An 18,809-nucleotide genomic window follows, 5' to 3' on the forward strand; every position below is an offset into this window, starting at 1 on the left:
GTTTTTTTTTTTTTTTTTGGGCCGGCTGATGACTGTAATGACTTTGAGAGGAGCGGATTCGGCTCCAGCGAAGGGAATCTGATTTGCAAAACAGCGCTCAACCTTGACCCAAAGTTCTCTCCGTTTCATATTTGGACTGCGCTTATAATTCAGTTCAGTTTCTGACTTAAAAAGAGCAAAGAATCAATAAAAGCCCTCACATCTTTCTGGGAGGCTTGCTTCAGTCTCCCGGGCTCTCTGTAGCTGAAACTCACCGCTCCGTGTCCTTCGCTCTTCTTTCTGCTTTGACTTACAGAAGCTGCACTCTCGGATCATGGATCTGTCTGCGGCCGACCTGCTGCTGGAGCCCGAGAGGAGCAAGGCTTTCCTGCTTTCCAGGAACTCCGACTCTCCTTCTGGTGTAAGCCTAACGACGGGGGGTCGTGACCTCTCTGAGACATAAATGCTTGTCATGTTACCAGAAAAGCATCGATTCAGACTCTACGTCAGTTAAAATGACTCCACAAGACGCACTGGAACATTAGTCATCTTATATATTATGCATTAAGGCTTGAAGATGAGTTTTCTCCTCCCCTCCTTTTTTTTTTTTTTTTTTTTTTTACCCCTGAGAATGTCACCTGATAAACTGAAACCAGGAAAGGGAATTATGAATCCTCTAAATGTCCACTTCAGACCCAAGTGGCGCTTCTTTTTATTTAACCGCTCTCTCTCTGAGGTTCTAATTTGATAAACGTGCGGTGATGGTGGCAGCAGTGCGTGAAAATTAGATCTTTCCGCGACAACTGCAAGATATTTCTCTGGAAAGATTTGGTCGGTCGGTGACTGAAATGCCATCAAGATGGTCATTAGGTATGCAACAGCAACCAGTCTGGAACCTGCCGCAACCAGTTTTAGCGAAGAGAAAACATCAAATAAACACAATATTATAGGCCACGATGAAAGTTTTCCTCCTAATTCAGATCCGTAACGTTTCGCCGGTTCTTAAAAAGGTCGTCTTCTATGTTTCTTTCAGGAGGTTCAGCTAAGTGGAAAGCCGGGCCTCCCAGTGGCCAAGTGTTTGAGCCAGCTGAGCCTGGGCGTGCCCCCGCCCGTCTACCCGCGCAGCAGCTGCAGCAGCAGCGAGATCTCCCTGTCGAGCGCATGCAGCGAGTTCTCCAGCGGCTCGTACACCTGGAATGACGGACGCTCCTGCGGGAAAAAGGTAAACCCAAACATCAGTTCCACAAAACAATCGCGAGTGGCAGCTCGTCAAACTTCCCTGCTCATTTGAGGCACTAATTAATCCCATATCCTCCTGGAAGAGTTTGATGACCATGACTATAAAAATACTCCTTAGAAAACTCTTAAAATAGATAATACACTTAAAGTCTATGGAAGTCGGGAGATCTTAAAAAATTGTTTTGTACTTTGACAAAACTGCTAAACCATGATCTTTTACAAGTGTTAACTTTGTCTCTTTTTGCTTTAAAGTCTTCTCTGACATGGGAGAAGAGGCTGAGTTTGGGTTCATCGGCTCCGAGTAACATCTGCGCCCCTTCAGAGGAGCAGCAGCCCACGCGATGTAAGGAGAGCCACATCCTGGAGGGACTTCGGAAGCTCCAGAGGAGGAAACACAGAAGCTCCTCCTGTTCTTCCAAGGTGTCCAGATCAGGCTATAAAGACTGCATGAACTCCAACGAGGGCATCTACTCCCTTGGAATCAAGAGCAGCAGCAAAGGGGTTTCCAAGCCCAGCCACTGTGGCAGGACTTTCACCGCTCGAGGCAAGCAGTTCTTCTACGATTCGGATGATGCAGATGATGAACTGGTGCAGTCGAGCCGCAGAGATGACATCCCCACGAAGGACTGCTGGTTTCACTGCAAGAGACTCTCTCACAGCATCTCAGATAGCTTGTGCAGCTGGGATGGGACGCAGGAAGGTGACGCCCCTTCAGGACCGATGGTTGCGAACTCTTGTTCTGGCTGTGACTCCAAAGAGCGTCCGGAGAAGCTCGTAAGTTTCCTCAGTTTTCTCTCAGACGGAGAGCACAAGTCAGCTTTTAGTAGACCGACCAAGCTCCACTCCAACCCACCTGACCCGGAAAGCACCAAGCGCCTCCGTGATGTGGACGGCCACGAGAAAAAGTGTAGTGAAGTCCGAATGTCCTGTGACCAACCGACAGAGCAAGCAGAGAGGGAGTTCAAAAGACTGTCTCGGGATGCTGCAAAGCTCCTTAAACAGAAATACTTGGGCAGAGACCAGGGACGCACGCAGTCTGCCGATGGGAGGCCCAAACCTTTAAGTCTGCTGAAGGAACCAAAAGCCTCCAAGTGTACCCAGTCTGAAGAAAGCATATTGGCTATCTTTGATGCAGAAGGGGAACCTATTGAGCTTTGTCCCCAAAGGCTTCCAGCAGATGCAGATCAAATTGAAGGGAGTAAAATTGCTGCTAACTATGCAGAATTAGTACCACCAGAGAGACCAGCGAGGCAAACATCTGCCAATACAAGAAATTATAATGTTCTGGAATCTCCAGAGAAACCTTCAGAGTGGGAGAGTAGGACTAGTAAATCAGCCAATAGCAAGGGGGAAAGTACAGAGAGGCTGTATATGCAGCCGACTCCACAAAGAAAGCTAATAAAACCACCAGGCGTCCGAGCAAGTAAGAGTCAGTCCATCCCTCCGTTGAATGATGCTGCCTGTCCCAAGACTAGTGGTTCAAAGATTCCTGGTCGCAACAAACCGTCAGCATCCCCTCTGAGGGTGTCTAAAGGTTCAGCAGCTGAGCCAAGCAATGGTGGAAACTCAGGATCCTCCACTCAGGAGAAATCCCCTTCCTCTCCTACAGTTAAAATGTCCAGATTCATAAAAACACAAACTAGCTCTCAGAGCCCAAAGGCTGTGAACTCCAAATGGAGTAAGGGTCCCTCATCCACTTCCCCCCACCTCCCAAGGAGGCTCCTGGAGTTTGGTGACACTAGTGAAAAACCAACTAGAGACAAACACTGTGAATCTAGCAAAAATAAACTCAGGTCTCCCTCTCCTCCCCCTCCCCCAGGCCGCACCACCTCCCTACTGATCAGACCAAACTACGAAGGTTCCCCTCAGGCACATAAAACAGGGGTGGCTCCACTATCCACACTAACCACTGTGAGGGGCCCTCCCCCAAGTTACTACACCTCATTGGCACCAAATATGCAAACCACTTTACCCATCAAGGATAAAGACTGTCTGGATTTGGATGCAGGCTATGGGACTGCACTTGCACCTCAGAAGCTGATCGAGAAAACCAGTCAGCACCTTCAGAAGTCCCCCGTTGTGACTCAGACTCCTACAAAAGGCACTTCCAGACTTACAAAAGACTACCTCCCTTCTGCAAACTCAGGGTCTGTTCGAGAACCTGACAATGCACCTAGAAGCTCAAAGAATGTTCCTCCTCCCTACAGCGCTCTCAGAGGCTCCTCACTACAAAACACATTTGCAATTAAGAAAGGACCCACTCATGAAAATGTCCACCAGACAGTTCAGAAGACCTCTATAAGTTTACCCATATCCCTTCAGGATTCCCCTCAATGTCAGCCAGAGCAGCAAAATGCTAAAGCTATCGTTAGCCCTCCGGCCTCTGCTGTTATGTCACCCAGCCAAGCAGAAAAAGCTGCTAAGACTCGCATCCCAATGGGCTTTAAAGCCTTTTTGAAATCACCTCCAACAAGTAAAAGTAGTCCCACTGTTCCTGGTAAGCAAGAGAAAGACCATATCAACTCAGTCTCCAAGGAGACGGTGACTTCAAATGCCTCAACCCAGTGTGATGGCTTGCAATCGGCGTTTAGTATCGATTTACCACCCAAGACGTCTTCAACAGAGGAGAAAGGTAAAGGTGAAGTCCAGTGTTGCGTTTCAGAAGAGGCCGTACATCCGGCTGTGTTGCCTGAGGAAGCCGATGTGTATGAGAAGGGGAAAAGGACCAGTCAGCTCTTTGGTCGATCCATATCCGTGACAACAAAGACCCATCTAAAGCCCGCCCTGGGAATGAACGGCGCCAAAGCTCGTAGTCAGAGTTTCAGCGCCAACTACATGGAGAAACCCAACATCAATGTGCCGGAAGGACTGGGGAAAGTTCGTACTCAAATCATTACCAACTCGGGTGAGAGGGGAAACTCTCTGTCAAGGCAGAGTTCTTTAGAGGTACCAGCTGTAGGCTTGGCTGAGAGTCCTCTCCATTCACCCAGGATGAGGCTAAGCCACTATGGAGGCATGACAGCTTCAACCAGTACCAACGGCCTCCCTGACAAACCCTCAAAGTCTGGCTCTAAGGGGGAATCTGTCACCTCCCCTACACATAAAGAGGTGCACAGTCAGCCGTCAGGTGAAAGGACAAGTTTCAACAACATCCGGAAACCCAAAGTGGCCTCTCACCCACAATTTCAGCCTCAGCCATCCTTCTATAGCCCTGAAAACCCTGCCAGAGAGAAGGAAAACCTGGTAACCAACTCCAACGAACCGGGCAAAACCCAGCTGGACTCGCCAACCAAACCAACCGACACAGAGGACAAGAAAATCAGCCCGACAGTTTGCACAATTGAAGAGAAAGTCATGATGGGCATCGAGGAAAACTTGCAAAAATCCCAAGAACAAGAGAAGGTAGCAGCCAGTGAGGCCAAACAGAAAACCGGCCCATCTCTCGCTAACTGGTTCGGCCTGCGAAAGAGCAAGCTTCCGGCTCTGAGCGGCAAGAAATCCGACTCCCCCAAAGGGAAGGAAGAGAAGAAGGACCTAAAGATCGGGTCTGTCCTCGGGGGGAAACAGGTCAAGCCTGACAAGAAAAAGGACAAGAAGAAGGAGGGCCAGGAAATCCAGAATCTGGATTTGAACAACAAGCTGAGCTCCATCATGGACCACTGCAACAATCAGATGGGTCAAATCGCCAGTCAGATTCAGAGTACCACAGCGTTCATCGGAAAAGACCAGTTTGTCAAAGACCTTCTTGGCAAGTGAGTAGAGAAGTATGATTCTTGTACTGTCCTACAGTAAAACCAGCAGCTTCCAGCCAACTCAGTGTTGGCTGGAAGCTAACAAACACTCCACATCTCCTCTCACCTGTTTGTTTTCCTCTCTGAACCCCAGCTGACAGGGTGGAAGGCTTTTCATGGAGGCTGTTAAACATTATATGAGGTCTCTGTGTTTGAGTGTGTTTGCCTTCGTGAAAGAGCAGGCTATTTCAGTTTATCAGCTCTCCAGCTTGACGAAGGCACTAGCCAATATATAAACCACATGCCCTTCCCTCTCAGGACGGCGGTGAAGGTCAGCAGCGTGACCGCCTCACCGCCCGCCATCTCCACACCCAGGAAGCACGGCGAGACCAAGGCGGACCTGCAGATCTGTCCCGATACGGCGGTGAGTCGATGAACTTCCACCAACTTCTGCTGCAGCCGAATGTTCCGGACTCCAGATTCCCTCAGGTTTCTGCTTACTGTTTCACGCTCGGAACAGAACGTCCATCCGCCTCTGCAGCCTCGCGTCCCCTTTGGGCTCGCTATTGATTCAGTTTGTGTTCCTACTTCGGCTGCTCCGCAAAAACACTCCCCGCTCATTTTCCTATCTGTTATCACCAGCCTCGGCTGATGGGAGGTACCGCAACAAAGACGAGAAAAGTTTCAGAGTCGTGTTAGGCGGCTCTAATCGTACCGAACCTAAAGAAGAATCATTTCACATTTTTGTCACATTAAAGCGACAACATCTAACAGACTTTATTGGAATTTTATCAGACTACCAATACAAAGGGCCATATAGTAAAAGATAATTTTGTCTGCATAGTACATTTTCAGCAACAAGGCAGTTCAAAGTGCTTTACATGAATCAGAAGGAAATACAAACAGAGCAACAAAATCGATCGACTGCCATTCTAATATGTTGACGATTTAAACTGTCGGGGTCATTGCGCAGCAAGAAGGTAAAAATTTTCCTTTTGGAGGGAACTGATCAGATCAATTTTTTCCACAGTAGCAAAACCGTCTAGTAGTTATGTGACTGACCAACAGGGAGACGTCTGACGGCGGGTCGCTGCTTATTAGGGGGTGGCGGAATAAAGGAGACTGAATACAAACCTGTTGGAAGATCGCAGAGAAGTTTCAGAGCCTGTTTTGATGCATTTCCGGATCCAGGGAACGACGGTGAAAAGGTCGAAGCAGAGTGAGTCAGCAGCGGTAACAAAAGGAGCGGAGTGAGGCGATGAGAGGGGCCGACGGGTCCGCGGCATAATGTGGGAAATTTAATCCAGATGATGCCGAGTCTCGATAAGGCAGAGGGAGCCATTTACCGCCGCCTCTCCGCTCCACAAAAGGGCCATTTAAAACCGTCCTATCTGCTCCCCACAGAATGCAACAAAAGAGGCGCATTTCATGACCCACAAGCGCCGCAGCAGCCCAATTAGAGCCAGGAAGAAATAAAGGAAAAAAAAACTCGCTTTTCTGGCAAAGAAACAATGTGAAGTGTCAGAAACGAACGGCCTCGACGAGGCTTTACAAAACTTTTATGTTGTTCTGAGGGTCTCTGTGACCAACATGGAGCATTTGTTGGTTTTTCAGACCCTGATAATAAGTCAGAAGATCAGCCTGAAGGCTGAGGAGGAGGACGGACACCTGGCCGACTCCAGCTGTCAGGACCACATGATAGGTAAGATCTCCTTTCTCCAAATGTTTGGTTTTCACTCATTTTCTTCCGGTTCTTTTCCGTCTCCACCATTTTGTCCGAAAATGGAGCGTTTCATAATATGTTGTTTTCTATTCCTGTTTCACTCATCGACTGGGCGCCTCTGATCCTTCCTGACCTCTCGCTCTCTTCACCCTGAGACTTTTCTCTCTGAAAGCCAGAAGCTTTGAGCCTGACCTGGAGAAGCCAGGATGAGGTCACCGTGACGGAAAATTGAGGTTTTGCAGGATTTCAACAAAACCTACGAGACAAATTTCTTTACAAATCGTCTGTTTTCCAGATTTCTTCCAATAAATTTCGATTTATAAACAGGGAAACATTTTGCTCATCTTGCCTTTAACGTTTGATCTCGTTTCATTTAAGCAATGAGACGTTGACGTAACATCCAAACATAATGCATAATAAAAAAATAAAAAAAACGTGAACAAACATAATCATTAAGTGATTGAAAACATAATGAAAAAAAATCTGATACAAATAAGTTCTACTTTAACAAAGGGATGGATGCATAATATAAAATGATTCAAAACAACAAAAAGATAAGTAAAGAAATGCTTAAATAGGTTAATAAATAATGGATAGATTATTTAATCATAAAGTATACATAGAAATTCAAATACATATTTTACTGTGAAAGATAATGACGTGAAAACAAAAAAGCAGCAGCTCCAGTTGCGTCTCAGATGGAGCAGCTAATGCTACTAATGTCTCCTCTGGTGTTTTTACTTCCTGTGGCTCATTTATATCGAAAAAGAGTTTATTTAACCTTTAAGCCCCAGAGTTTCTGGTTTATTATGAAACATAAAAAGCAGTTTTTTTTGTCCTGTCGGCCACGCTGCCGTCCTCTAACAGGCTAGCATCTTCGCTTTCTGCCTGCTCAGCCTTTCCCAGTCGGTCTGAATTAGAAGTGGCGGCGCGCGGCGCCCCTTCTAACCGACGGCAGGTAAACACATCAGTCATGGAAACGGTCTGTGCTCCGGCCCCCTCGTGGATCCGTGCCGGGGTCGGAACTTGCTCGGTAATCGTGTTGAAGAACTTTCGCTCCAGGTGTGTTTCTCTCATAAAGAGACAATAAAACAAAGCTCGACTCTTTGAACACCCTGCCAGGTGTGGAGTGTGAGCGCAGGACTTGGGCTTTAAAGCGTGACATGAGGATGGGCCGCGGCGTGTAGATGCCTGCAGCCAGCCTGCTGAAGTGATAGGGAGCTCATGAAAGCTAGATTAGGTCCAGTTGTTTCTGGCCGCTGGCTGAAATTACTGTGGACCTTGTTATAGCTGGGATATAGAGGGCATTTTGAACTGCCAGGCTTGGCATTCAATTACCCAGCTGGGTAATCTATGGCTCCCTGTTTCTCTCTGCAGCTCATGGCTGCATTAGCTGGCTGAACGCCACGCATTCAGAGCAGCATTTCTGCTAAACTCCACATCATGTCACACTGGAGGAACCGTCCTGGGCATCTAGATAGACTCAGAAAGACCAGAAAGACAGAATGACGCAGGTACGTTCCTGCATTTTAATTGGTTCAGGGCTCCAGGGGGCCATTGATTCAAAAAGCACCGCATCTTGATGGATAGTGACTCTCTACTGACCCCTGCGTCTCACAAAGAGAACTGCAGTGAGTGTTGAGCGTCCACGCTAACAGGAAGTCGGTTTGCCTGGAGTTTTTCAGCCAGTCACCATAAAACGCCACCGAACCAATGACGTATAGAAGAATCAGTTGTTTCTGTGGAACATGACTTTAAAACATCTAAAGTATCCCAAAGATAATGCATCATGGGAAGCTGGAAGACTTTGCCTCAATGCATGCTGACATGCTGCTAGCTGGCAAATCAGCAAATACAGGACATGGCAGTTATTTTCCTTAGCACTGATTGGCTGAACCCCCTAAGACATTGGACGTTAGCTTTAGCAGTAGCGCTAAGACCGTTTCACTGTGCATATTAAAGCACACTTAGCTACAGCTGGTGTTTAAACTGTTAAAACAGTTTCTGATAGGAGGTTTCAGGTATTAGCTGGTATTAGCTATAGCGTGGGCAGCTGTGACCCTTGACCTCAGTATTGGCAGGAGTATTTTGAGGACCATCTACTTTTAAGTGGAAGACTCCTCGTCATTGTAGCATGAACAGGACTGGAAGACGTCCTCCCTCTGATATTAGCCAGTCTGGCTAACCGGCTAACCTCTACTCATGCTGTTCTCTGCCTCTCTCTCCGACTCGCCCACCACAGACTCCCTGTTCTCCCCCCCTCCTTTCCGCTGCATGTAGCTCCGAGCCGCCCCCCCGTCTTGTTGTGTCACACTCCTCTAACTGTTCCTCTAGGCTCCAGCTGCCAGATGCGCACCCTGGACAGCGGCATCGGCACCTTCCCCCTCCCCGACTCGGTCTCCAGGGCCGCCGGCCGCCACGTCCCCAGGTCCGAGTCCAGCCCAGACCAGGTGACCTCCGACCCCTCGCAGCCCCATGTCAAAGTGCCTTCCCTCCCCAAAGCGCAGCCGCATCCCTCCACCGGCAGCATGGCCCACTCCACGTCTGACCCTGGCGGCAGAACGGGCCAGGACACCCAGAGCCGTCTGCCCAAACCCTCAACCTCAGGTGAGTCACCGAGCCTTCAGCCGAGAGAGACACGGGGTATGTTCTGGACAAGATCCACATTACAGAACCCTGACTACAACCAGAACCCAGACTGGGCCTGTTAATCCTGCTAGCTGAGAGTCTTCTGTCGATGCATTTAAAATTGAAGACTTAGAAAGTCTTAAATTCTAAGTCTTCAATTCTGGCCTTAAATCCTTGAATGACAGGTCTTAAATTTTGCCAGGATTATTTAATGTTATATATTGCATGTAGTTTACTTTATGTCAGGCAAAAATTTGAGTCACCTCAAACATCTTTATTGCGTTCCGTGACTCACTGCTAACACACCGTTGCTAGCTAGCTAGCTTTTTTGTGTAGTTTTCTGGCCAGTTGACTGGACAAAGTTTGTACATTTCTTTGTCGGTTTGGGTCTTAAATTCCCTTCATGGTGTTCGTCTGAAGTTTTTAGAGCAGATTTTAGTTGCCGGTCCGTTTCTGATGAACCGGTCTGCTTCCAGACGCCATCCGGACCAAGAGGCTGAGTCTGTTCGCCCAGCGCAGCAGCAGCAGCGACCAGGACAGGAAGAGGACAGCAGAGCAGGACTCAAAGGTGAGTCTGTTTCTGCTGCATTTGGAGCAAAGCGTGCTCGGAGAAAAAAAAAACCTGCTTTAAAACCCAACTGGTCTGTGTGGAATTCGCCGTGGTGGCAGCATGGTGATGTGGGAATCTTTTTTTTCTTTTATGTTTGCCGTCAATATCCAGGACGGAGTCCAGGTGGTGAGGACGTTCTCGGGGAGCGACATGGAGACGGAGACGGACAGAAGCGGCGCCACGGTAACCAGGAGAACCGTCTCCGGTAATATCCCCCCCACCCGCCTGAACCCCCTCAGCTCTGTGTCGCCATCTAGAGGTTAACCCGGTCCTGTCCCTCCTCACAGTGGAGCAGCGCGAGGACACTCTGAAGACCTCCCTGTCCATCATGGACTACTACCAGCATGAGATGCTGTCCCAGCTGGACACCCTGGACGGGTCGGCCCAGGACCGGATCAGCGTGAGTACAGAACCCCGCTCCACACCGCTCACTTTGTTTTCACTCCAAGGTTCTGTGCTCCAGGAATTGTTGGCCAATTCTCACTAAAAAAGAAGGAAAAAACCCCAGCTGTCCTAATTGCTTTCGATCGCCTGGGCAGCGGGTGTCGGCGGGTATTTGCCTACCAGTATTTAACGCAGCTGAATGACAAACGAGGAGCAGGGAGCATGAAATGGCCTCCAACGCTTGGCTCCCCCACGCCGACACCAAACCTGACACAAAAATCCATACGCTGCCAGAAAAAAGCTCCGACTCAACACAAACCCGATAGGAAAGCAGTTTGTGTTTGAGGAGCCGAGGGAACGCAGCTGGATTTATGGCCTCCAAACGCCTTTTCGCGTGAAATCTGACCCAGGGATTAAACGAAATAAAACACGAGCTCATTATGTGTTCATTTGAGAAATATTCAACAGATGAATGTTCTGTTAGGAAGCATTAATATTCAGCAGCTCACTCCTGGGAGTCTGAGCTCTAACTGCTGACAAATAGCTGGATATGTAGAAAAATTCAGTTCTTAAAACTCTTCATGCAACAAGCTTCAGCTCACCTTGTGAAGTCAATATGCTTCCTTCTGCATGCCTGTTGTTTTTCAGAGGAAAACTTTTGCCGTTCTCACTTTTTATGAGGATTTTGTTTTCTTTCACTTTGAAATATTCTATTAATTTTTGGCTTGCTTTATGAAAGCGTACTATCTGTGAGCTGAGAGCAGCCAACAGGAAGCTGAGAGCAGCCAACAGGAAGCTGAGAGCAGCCAACAGGAAGCTGAGAGCAGCCAACAGGAAGACGAGAGCAGCCAACAGGAAGATGAGAGCAGCCAACAGGAAGCTGAGAGCAGCCAACAGGAAGTTGAGAGCAGCCAACAGGAAGCTGAGAGAAGCCAACAGGAAGATGAGAGCAGCCAACAGGAAGCTGAGAGCAGCCAACAGGAAGCTGAGAGCAGCCAACAGGAAGTTGAGAGCAGCCAACAGGAAGTTGAGAGAAGCTAACAGTAGGGTGAATAACAGAGCTGCTCTCAGCTGAGAGTTGTGGAGTTAAAGAGTATCCAGCTCTGTGCTGCTTCTTTGTAGAAGTCTGGATTTGTCTGAGCTCTGCTGTGAGCTCTGCTCTGTTAGCAACAGAACTGCCAAGAGCTACTGCGTCCTTAGGTCCTCACACCAGTCTGAGCTCTAATTATCTGTGGTGAGCTGCCAGGTTGCTCTTATTTTGCTCGGCTGGTGCCTCCGAAGTTTTCTCAGTGAGTAAAGGAATCCCTCGTTGTGATAACAGTTTTGTTAGAAGCGGTGTTGAGCTGGTGATATTTCTGGCATTAGCCTAATTCCCAGACTGTGAATGAAGCCTGATGATGGATGACTGCTGCTGAACTCATTTACCCTACATTATTCTTTTGGAAAAGACAATCCATCCCACTGTCGCCCCGTCCTCACCCCGGCCGGCCGCCTCCCGCCGCTGGGCCGCCGACTCCGGAGACGGCGGCGTGGATCGGGTCCGGGGGAAGTTGGGCGGCTGTGTCGGAGCGACTGTGATTTAAGCGCCTTTAATAACCTTTCACAAACACTCAGGAGAGTGATGTAAAGCTCAGCGGCTCCCATCAGGGCCCTCACAGCCCACGCCGGCCTCCCATTCATCATCCTGACAACACCTGACAGCCCTGCTAACGGCGGCCCCCGCCTCCTTCTCCTCCTGGCCTCGCAGTCTCTCTTTCTCCCACACGTCTTCGTGTCTCGCGTTCACTTTTGCCTCTCTCTATTTTGCCTCCGTAGTTTTCCTCCTTACTTGACTCCTGCCCTGAACAGATTTGGCTTTCCCTTTCATTTTTCTCTGCTAAAGTCTCCAACTCTTCTGCCGACATCCATACGTTACGGGATTCCTGAGCCAGCTTCCATGGTCTCGGGGTGCATGCCGTCTCCCTCGGAGCGCCGCGGCCTGTTAGCTCCAGAAACGATCGCGCGGCAAAAGGAGAAGCAACATTTCAGTCGACAAGCAGGCGGGACATGGGGTAAATGAAATTATACTCGAGCGCAAATAAATTCCAGCAGCAGAAAAACTCAGAAGCCATCTGTAGGTGTCAGGAAGCCCATAACATCCCGCTCAATCACGCTGGGCTGTAATCGGCAGGGAGGCCTGTTTTTAAGTCTCCCACTTTACTCAGAAAGCTTAAACACGAGGTCAAATTTGTCCGCACTCTACCAAAGAAGGTATAATATTTAATAAAAAAGCGTTTTCGTGTATTTAAGTTCAGAGGAAATGGATTGTTCCATGTCAGATTTCAGGAATTGCTTGGAGTTTCTTCCTCTGGCGCTTTTACGATCTCACACCCGTCTTCTTGATTTACACTGATGATAGCGGGCCGGCCGATAGCGGCTAGCCGCTAGCATAAATCAAGAAGATGAGTGAGACCTTTAAAGTGCCAGAGGAAAACCTGGAAGCAAGGCCTGGAATCTGACATGGAACAATCCATTTCCTCTGCCCTCCCAACTAAATACCAGGAAAACACTTCTTTTTTTTTTAATTAAATATTATGTTAGCGGTTAGTGGCTAGCTGCTATCGCTTAGCCACTAGCTTCTTCCTGTTGGCGCCTAGTTGCCACCATTTATTTCAACACCATAAACTGAAAACCAGTCCTGTCATGAATGCTTGTTCCTCGCCGGCCAAGAAAGTTTACTCTTTTATTCAAAGTGTGAAGTTTCCTTTAAAAATTCTCACTAAATTCTGACCTGAAAACAGAAGCAGACTTTCCCTGGGGATGATTACAACGAAAAGTCTTATTGATGTTGTCAGTTTTTTTAAAAGTCTGAATTATGGTCTGCGTGCATTAAACTCTTTGGTAACTGCAGGTTTTATTTTATTGATAAATGTTTTTGGCTAACTGCAAACTGTATTTTAATCTATATTTTAAAAATCTGCTGGCACTATAAACTGCAGAGATCCAATTTGTACATATCCTGTTTGTATGGAATATGTATTTACATACAAGAAAAATAAAAAAAGGTTTTGATTTTTTTGCTCTTTTTGGCATTTAAAGTTTGCAGGCCTTATTAAGAAATGATGTATTTTTCACTCTTTATTACCATGGCAACGTGCAGGATCGTGGGCCCGGCTGGGGAAAGAACATTTGAAAGTTGTTTGATTTTGGCTCTGGAGATGTTGCAAACGATCACCAGCGAAAACCGCTTAAGACGGGCGCGTATTTAAGAGCTTCGCTTAGAGGAAGCGAGCGCTCTGCTGACACGTGGGGCGAGCGACGAGCATCCAGAACCGGAGGATCGGACCTCTGAAGCAGAAAATGCCGGCGCTCTAAACGGAGGAAATGTGTTCCTCGGGTTACAATAAAAGCCTCATGCTGAGCTTTTGTCACTGAATTCAAGTTAAGAGATCCCATTACTGACATGTGATGCAGAACCGATTGGTGGTGTGTGTGTGTGTGGGTGTGTGTGTGGGTGTGTGTGTGTGTGTGTGTGTGTGTGTGTGTTCACCTGGCTCCAGCCGGGTTGTTACCTGCAGCTGCGGCTGCTTCAACAGCTCCGCGTTTAGAGGCTTCAATCAGCTGCTAAATTACCTTCCTGTGGAATCAAATCCAATTAGAGATCGCACAAACACTTCTCTTCCTCTCGCTGTTCACCCAGAGAGCTTAAAGAGTTATTTTAGAAAGAATCGATCCCATCGCATCGCCGGCTCCTTTCTCCCCCCCTCGGCTGCAATGTGGAAAAGCAGAAGTCCTGCGAGGTGTGATGTGCGGGAGCTGAGCTGCCAGTAATTTAAACTCCACACCTACAAACAGCTGCAGTTTACACCCACCTCTTCTCTCCCCTAACAATCAATATGACTTAATAACAATTAAGTTTCCTCTTCTTCTTCTTTTTTTTCATTTTTTATTTTAGAATCCCTAACCCTATTTTTCTCTTCTCTCTTGCTGCTAAAAGGAGTTTTTTAAACGACCTGAACACTTTCAGAGCTCCGAATTTATTCCATTTTGCTCCTCGCACTTCTTGGTACAAGTTGGAATAAAATGAATGTCTAATGTAACACTTCAAAATGGCGCCGTTTGATGATGCTATTTCACTTTCTGGAAAGTTTCCAACGCCCGGCAGCAACCGGCTTCTTGGGTCCGAGCAACAAAAAAATCAAAGAATATGAATAAAACAAACCAAACAAAACCAACCTATGATTATTATTATAATCTTAGCAAAAAAACAAAAAAAAACAAAGACGGGTCAGACAAAGCAAGAACCAAATAAAATGTCTTTTTGTGATTCAGTTGAACAAAAACCATTAAATTGCCAAACAAGGTAAATAAATGAAATGGTGAAAGATATTTTTCAGGCTTTTCTATTATGAAATGCAGTGAACCCCACATTATTCACATCTCAGCAGTTGTGTGTTAATTTGTTTTTTATATTTCCAGTAGTGTTCCAGAATCTAGGTATCTGAAATACTAAAAGCCACTTGATACACTACAGGCTGCACAGCCAATCCAGCAGGCCCAAATGAACGCTGATTTTTTTTTTTTCTTTTTTTGACTTCATAAGAGTTATTTGTAATTAATATGAAACAGGTATTTTATTGTTTTGAAATTAAACAATAAAAGGACTTAGACTGTAGATGTTATTAGCAACTCTTCCTCTCCGAGGTTCTCCAGAACCGGTTAGACCGTGACAACATTGTGTGCCCGACATCAGTTTTCTGTAACACAGAAAAGGTTTGAAATCATCTTTGAGTTTGTTTATTTATTTATTTTTTTTTTTTTTATGAGACAGGAAGGCGTACGGCGCACATTAAATCCTTTTGTTTTGAATTCAGACTGAAGAATCGCCTCCAGCGTCCATTAAAAACACCACAAACTTTGAATCGCTCTCCCGGCTCGGTGAGCCTTATTACTGAAGCAGCCGACTCGGTGCCTCTCCGCCCTGCAGCTAAACGCTAAGTGGTCCAAGGCAGCGCCTTCCCTGGCGGCTCGTCTTGTCGCCTGCAGCTCGCCCTCTCCTCCGCTGGAGGAGCTCCTCGGACGGCTGCCGTTGTCTCTCCGGCTGGAGGAAAACGAGCCGCTCCTCTCTGGACGTGGTTTAGCTCGTCTCCAGAGAGGCGAGGCTGAGGGCTAGCTTGTTAAAGAGCCATTTGAGATGCATTAGGACAGCTGTTTTCAGGGTTTATGTGTTGTTTTGTTCCACCTCTGTCGACATGCAGGCTCTTCCTCTGTAGCTGCTGAGTGTAATCGCTACCAAGGTGCCTATAAGCACTCGCAGTGGAGAAAGTAGCTGTCCACATTAAGAAGGGACGGATCACCCTGACCGTAAAACACACAGTCACTCGCTCATCTAATCACTAATGGCCTCCAGATAAGACTGCTGCTGCTAATTGAAGTGGAGCGTCAGTTTCTGTCTAATCTGTTGGACAGATGACATTTGACAATAAAAGCCAACGTGGTTATGGTAACTGGGAAGCCGACACTCAAGACGTTCATCAGCTGCTGGAGCTCAATTACAATCTCTCTGATTGCTTTGCTGGTCAAGAGGAGGAGTGAAGTCGGCGCTTGGCGTACGTTATTTCAGGACGTGCGCAGCGCGTGTGGTTCATGCCTGCTCTTTGTCGCCCTGCAGAAGGAGCTGTCGGTGGAGAAGCTGCCCGTCGGGCCGAGCCGTCCGGCCTCTCTCCACATCTCCCTGGAGTCCCTGAACAAGCTGAACCACGGCGGCGGCGAAACGGACCCCGACCTCAGAGCCGACGGCGACGCAGGCGGCAGCAGCTGCAACGGCAGCGAGCCTCTGCCGTCGTCTGGCTTTGGCAGCAGGCCCGGGCCGGACCACTCCCTCAGCGACTCGCTGTATGACAGCTTCTCCTCCTGCACCAGCCAGGGCTCCAACGGCGTCTGAGGGAACTGCTGTACCGCTGGACGTGTGGCCCTGTATTGACCTTTCACCTCACTCTTTCACTCTACTGTCAGCGGATCAATGACTTAGATGTTGAAGGGTACAGTTGGCCCATTAGACCTGTTTTTAGGTTTCCATTCCTGGTGGCTACTAGACAATGAGAACTATTGTCTCTTCTCTTGACTCAGTTGACATGGCGGTTTCTGGAACCCAGTGGTACGGATGATCTCGACATCCTCAGAAATCTCTTGATCTTCAAGTGACCATCACGGTCATGGTCAGACCGTCATGTGTGGTGACGATGTCTCCTGGTTTGAGAGGACAGCCCATGTCTCATCAGGTCCAACCATAATAATATTTCACCCTAGATCTTTAGGAATCTTAGAAAATGGTGTTTTGAGAGTCAGTGGCTGAAACCATTGAGATTTCCAATTTTGGAGAATCACAAACCGGTTTTTGCAGTGCAGTGTCTTCACTGCGCCTGATGGCGCCGTTCTTCACTGCTGGCTTAGTAAATCCAAACCTTTCTTTGGGTTTGAACCTCTTCGTTACTTTTCCAAAAGGCTTTAGCAGCCTCACCCACAAGGTGACTCATTAGATTTTCCATACAATCAAAGCACTTAGAAGGTCCGCCAAAATGTACTTAACATGTTTCTCTACTAATCCAGAACCCTGATTAGTAAAGAAACATGTTACCAAATTGTTCTTACTGACATAAACTGTATTTGCACCCAGATTTATGGTTTATACCTCTGCGTTGAGGTGTAAACACAGAGGTATAACTCTGTTGAGTTCCAACAATTGGTCATAAGGACAAGGTTCTCATTTGCCTGTCTTCTGGATTTTGTCCACCATGTGTTCTACTCGTTCCAGTTCTAAGGAGGTGAACCAGGTTTGGGTAAAGACACTACTTGATTAGATCTTGGTTATGTCTTGGTGACATCTTCCCAATGAAGAACCTTTGCGGGATCTTCATTGGGTTTTGGTTAGATCCTGGTTGGGTCTTTGGGTCAATCTGTCATTCACACATCCAGAGGACCCATTTGTCCTCCAAAGCATCGAAGGCAAGACATCTCTACGCTGACATGGGTTTGATTATGTGAGTTTATTTTTCGGTACATCAGTCCTCCGACTGTTTGATCTCTTTTGCTGTCGGTAACTCAGGGAACTTTCTGGACTCACAAAGATTGTAAATGAAAGCATCTTCTCTCCCACATGGAAAACTTTCGATCGTCTCGATGAGTTCAGGTTTCAGAACCGGTCTCTCTCCGATGTAGCATCACTGCAAACCTTTCTACTGTCCTCCGTTTCTCCTCGTGTCTGTATATTATGTTGTACATAAAATCACTATAAGTTAATATCAGAAGGGGCATTGCTGATTGATATGTGACTAAAGCATTTTGTAAAGAAAAGCTGTACATTTTTGCCAGTCGTTCCAACAAACTTTTCCAAACGGCACCAATCGTTTCTGCTCTTTTAAAGAATTGAAGTCTTTATTTTGAATCAATAAATGCAAAAAAAAAAAAAAAAACACTTTAGGTGTAATTATGCCAAATTGTTGTCTGGAATCTGACAAGCTGGTGCTAATAATCAACATAGTTTGGATTTTTTTTTTTTTTCTATGGAACTGTAATTATTGTAAGAAGAGAGTGTGACGGGGAGGGTTGTGTATTTTTCTAGCTGTCCAGTATTTATACCCAGGTTTGGTAGTGTGACTGTCATGCTTCACCTCTTTCCTCCCACGTTTCTTTGTAAAGAAAACTGGTTACCAGCAGTGTTACTTTGGTAATTATTGTTATTATTAATATTATTATTGCTGTGTGCAATTTTGTCTGTTACTCTAGACTTTAAGGCTATATTTTATGTAACTATTTCCTAAATAAATATGAGAAATTATTTCCTATTTCAAACAGAGCCGCCGGCTGTTTATTGATGTGAAAATTGTAGGTTTTAGTTTCATTGTTGTTGCCCCCTCCACCCTCTCCCCCTTGATAGAGAAGGGGGGTAGAGGGGGCGTAATAATCGCGGCATCGCAGTCTGTTGGTGATGGTTCAACGCCGCCCTGTCCCCTGATGGGTAATTACAGGCGCAGGGCCGGACTCACGCCTGGCTGGGTCCGGCTCGGCGCCGCTATTGATCACCGAGCGGACGGGGGTGGATGGGGGGGGGAGAGGGATGGGTGGCGAGAGGGGCTCATTATGCTGAAAATTAAGGTTAATTTGTGCTGAGTCGATGATGTTTCTATTATTTCAGGGGACGAGGGCAGAAAAAGCGCTGAAATAACGAGGTGGAAACGCAGTTTGGGCGACAGGCGGCTTCCATGGAAGAGGTTAATTAGATAGATTAAAACAAAAGTTATTAACCTTTGCGGGATCGCTTGCTGTTCAGGGTAATTATGTTTAAATCACAAACCAAACTTTACTCATGTTTGTTCATTTTTTCTTCTAAGTTCCTAATATTTTTTGGCTTAATCTTTTACAATGTTTGATAATTAGGAAGAAGGATGTTGGACGTTCAGGTGTAACTGCTTAGTTTTCTACTGTCGCACACCGGTTATGACGTGTAGCCATGGCAAACGGGTTTTGCTTTGTGGGT

General features: G+C 47.0%; 1 protein-coding gene across 6 annotated transcripts in view; it reads left to right on the forward strand.

The window, feature by feature from the left end:
• The window catches only part of LOC129378691 (nck-associated protein 5-like), a 113,653-nt gene extending 95,525 nt beyond the window's left edge, over nt 1-18,128 (forward strand). For 4 of the 6 annotated variants that reach the window (XM_055059118.1, XM_055059116.1, XM_055059117.1 and 1 more), the window contains 10 exons: nt 296-400; nt 1,013-1,201; nt 1,471-4,970; nt 5,268-5,373; nt 6,564-6,651; nt 9,007-9,279; nt 9,777-9,868; nt 10,022-10,115; nt 10,198-10,310; nt 15,945-18,128. In XM_055059118.1, coding sequence (XP_054915093.1) covers nt 296-400; nt 1,013-1,201; nt 1,471-4,970; nt 5,268-5,373; nt 6,564-6,651; nt 9,007-9,279; nt 9,777-9,868; nt 10,022-10,115; nt 10,198-10,310; nt 15,945-16,217 — 4,833 coding nt within the window. In that variant the 3' untranslated portion in view covers nt 16,218-18,128. Of the gene's footprint in view, nt 1-295; nt 401-1,012; nt 1,202-1,470; nt 4,971-5,267; nt 5,374-6,563; nt 6,652-8,914; nt 9,280-9,776; nt 9,869-10,021; nt 10,116-10,197; nt 10,311-15,944 lie in introns of those variants that run through there. The other 2 variants (XR_008608077.1, XM_055059120.1) reach the window with 2 other exon arrangements.
• Nucleotides 18,129-18,809: the final 681 nt, after the last annotated feature.

This window comes from Poeciliopsis prolifica, unplaced genomic scaffold (genome assembly GCF_027474105.1).
Source record: "Poeciliopsis prolifica strain line A6 unplaced genomic scaffold, Auburn_PproV2 SCAFFOLD053, whole genome shotgun sequence".
NCBI classification, from domain to species: Eukaryota; Metazoa; Chordata; class Actinopteri; order Cyprinodontiformes; family Poeciliidae; genus Poeciliopsis; species Poeciliopsis prolifica.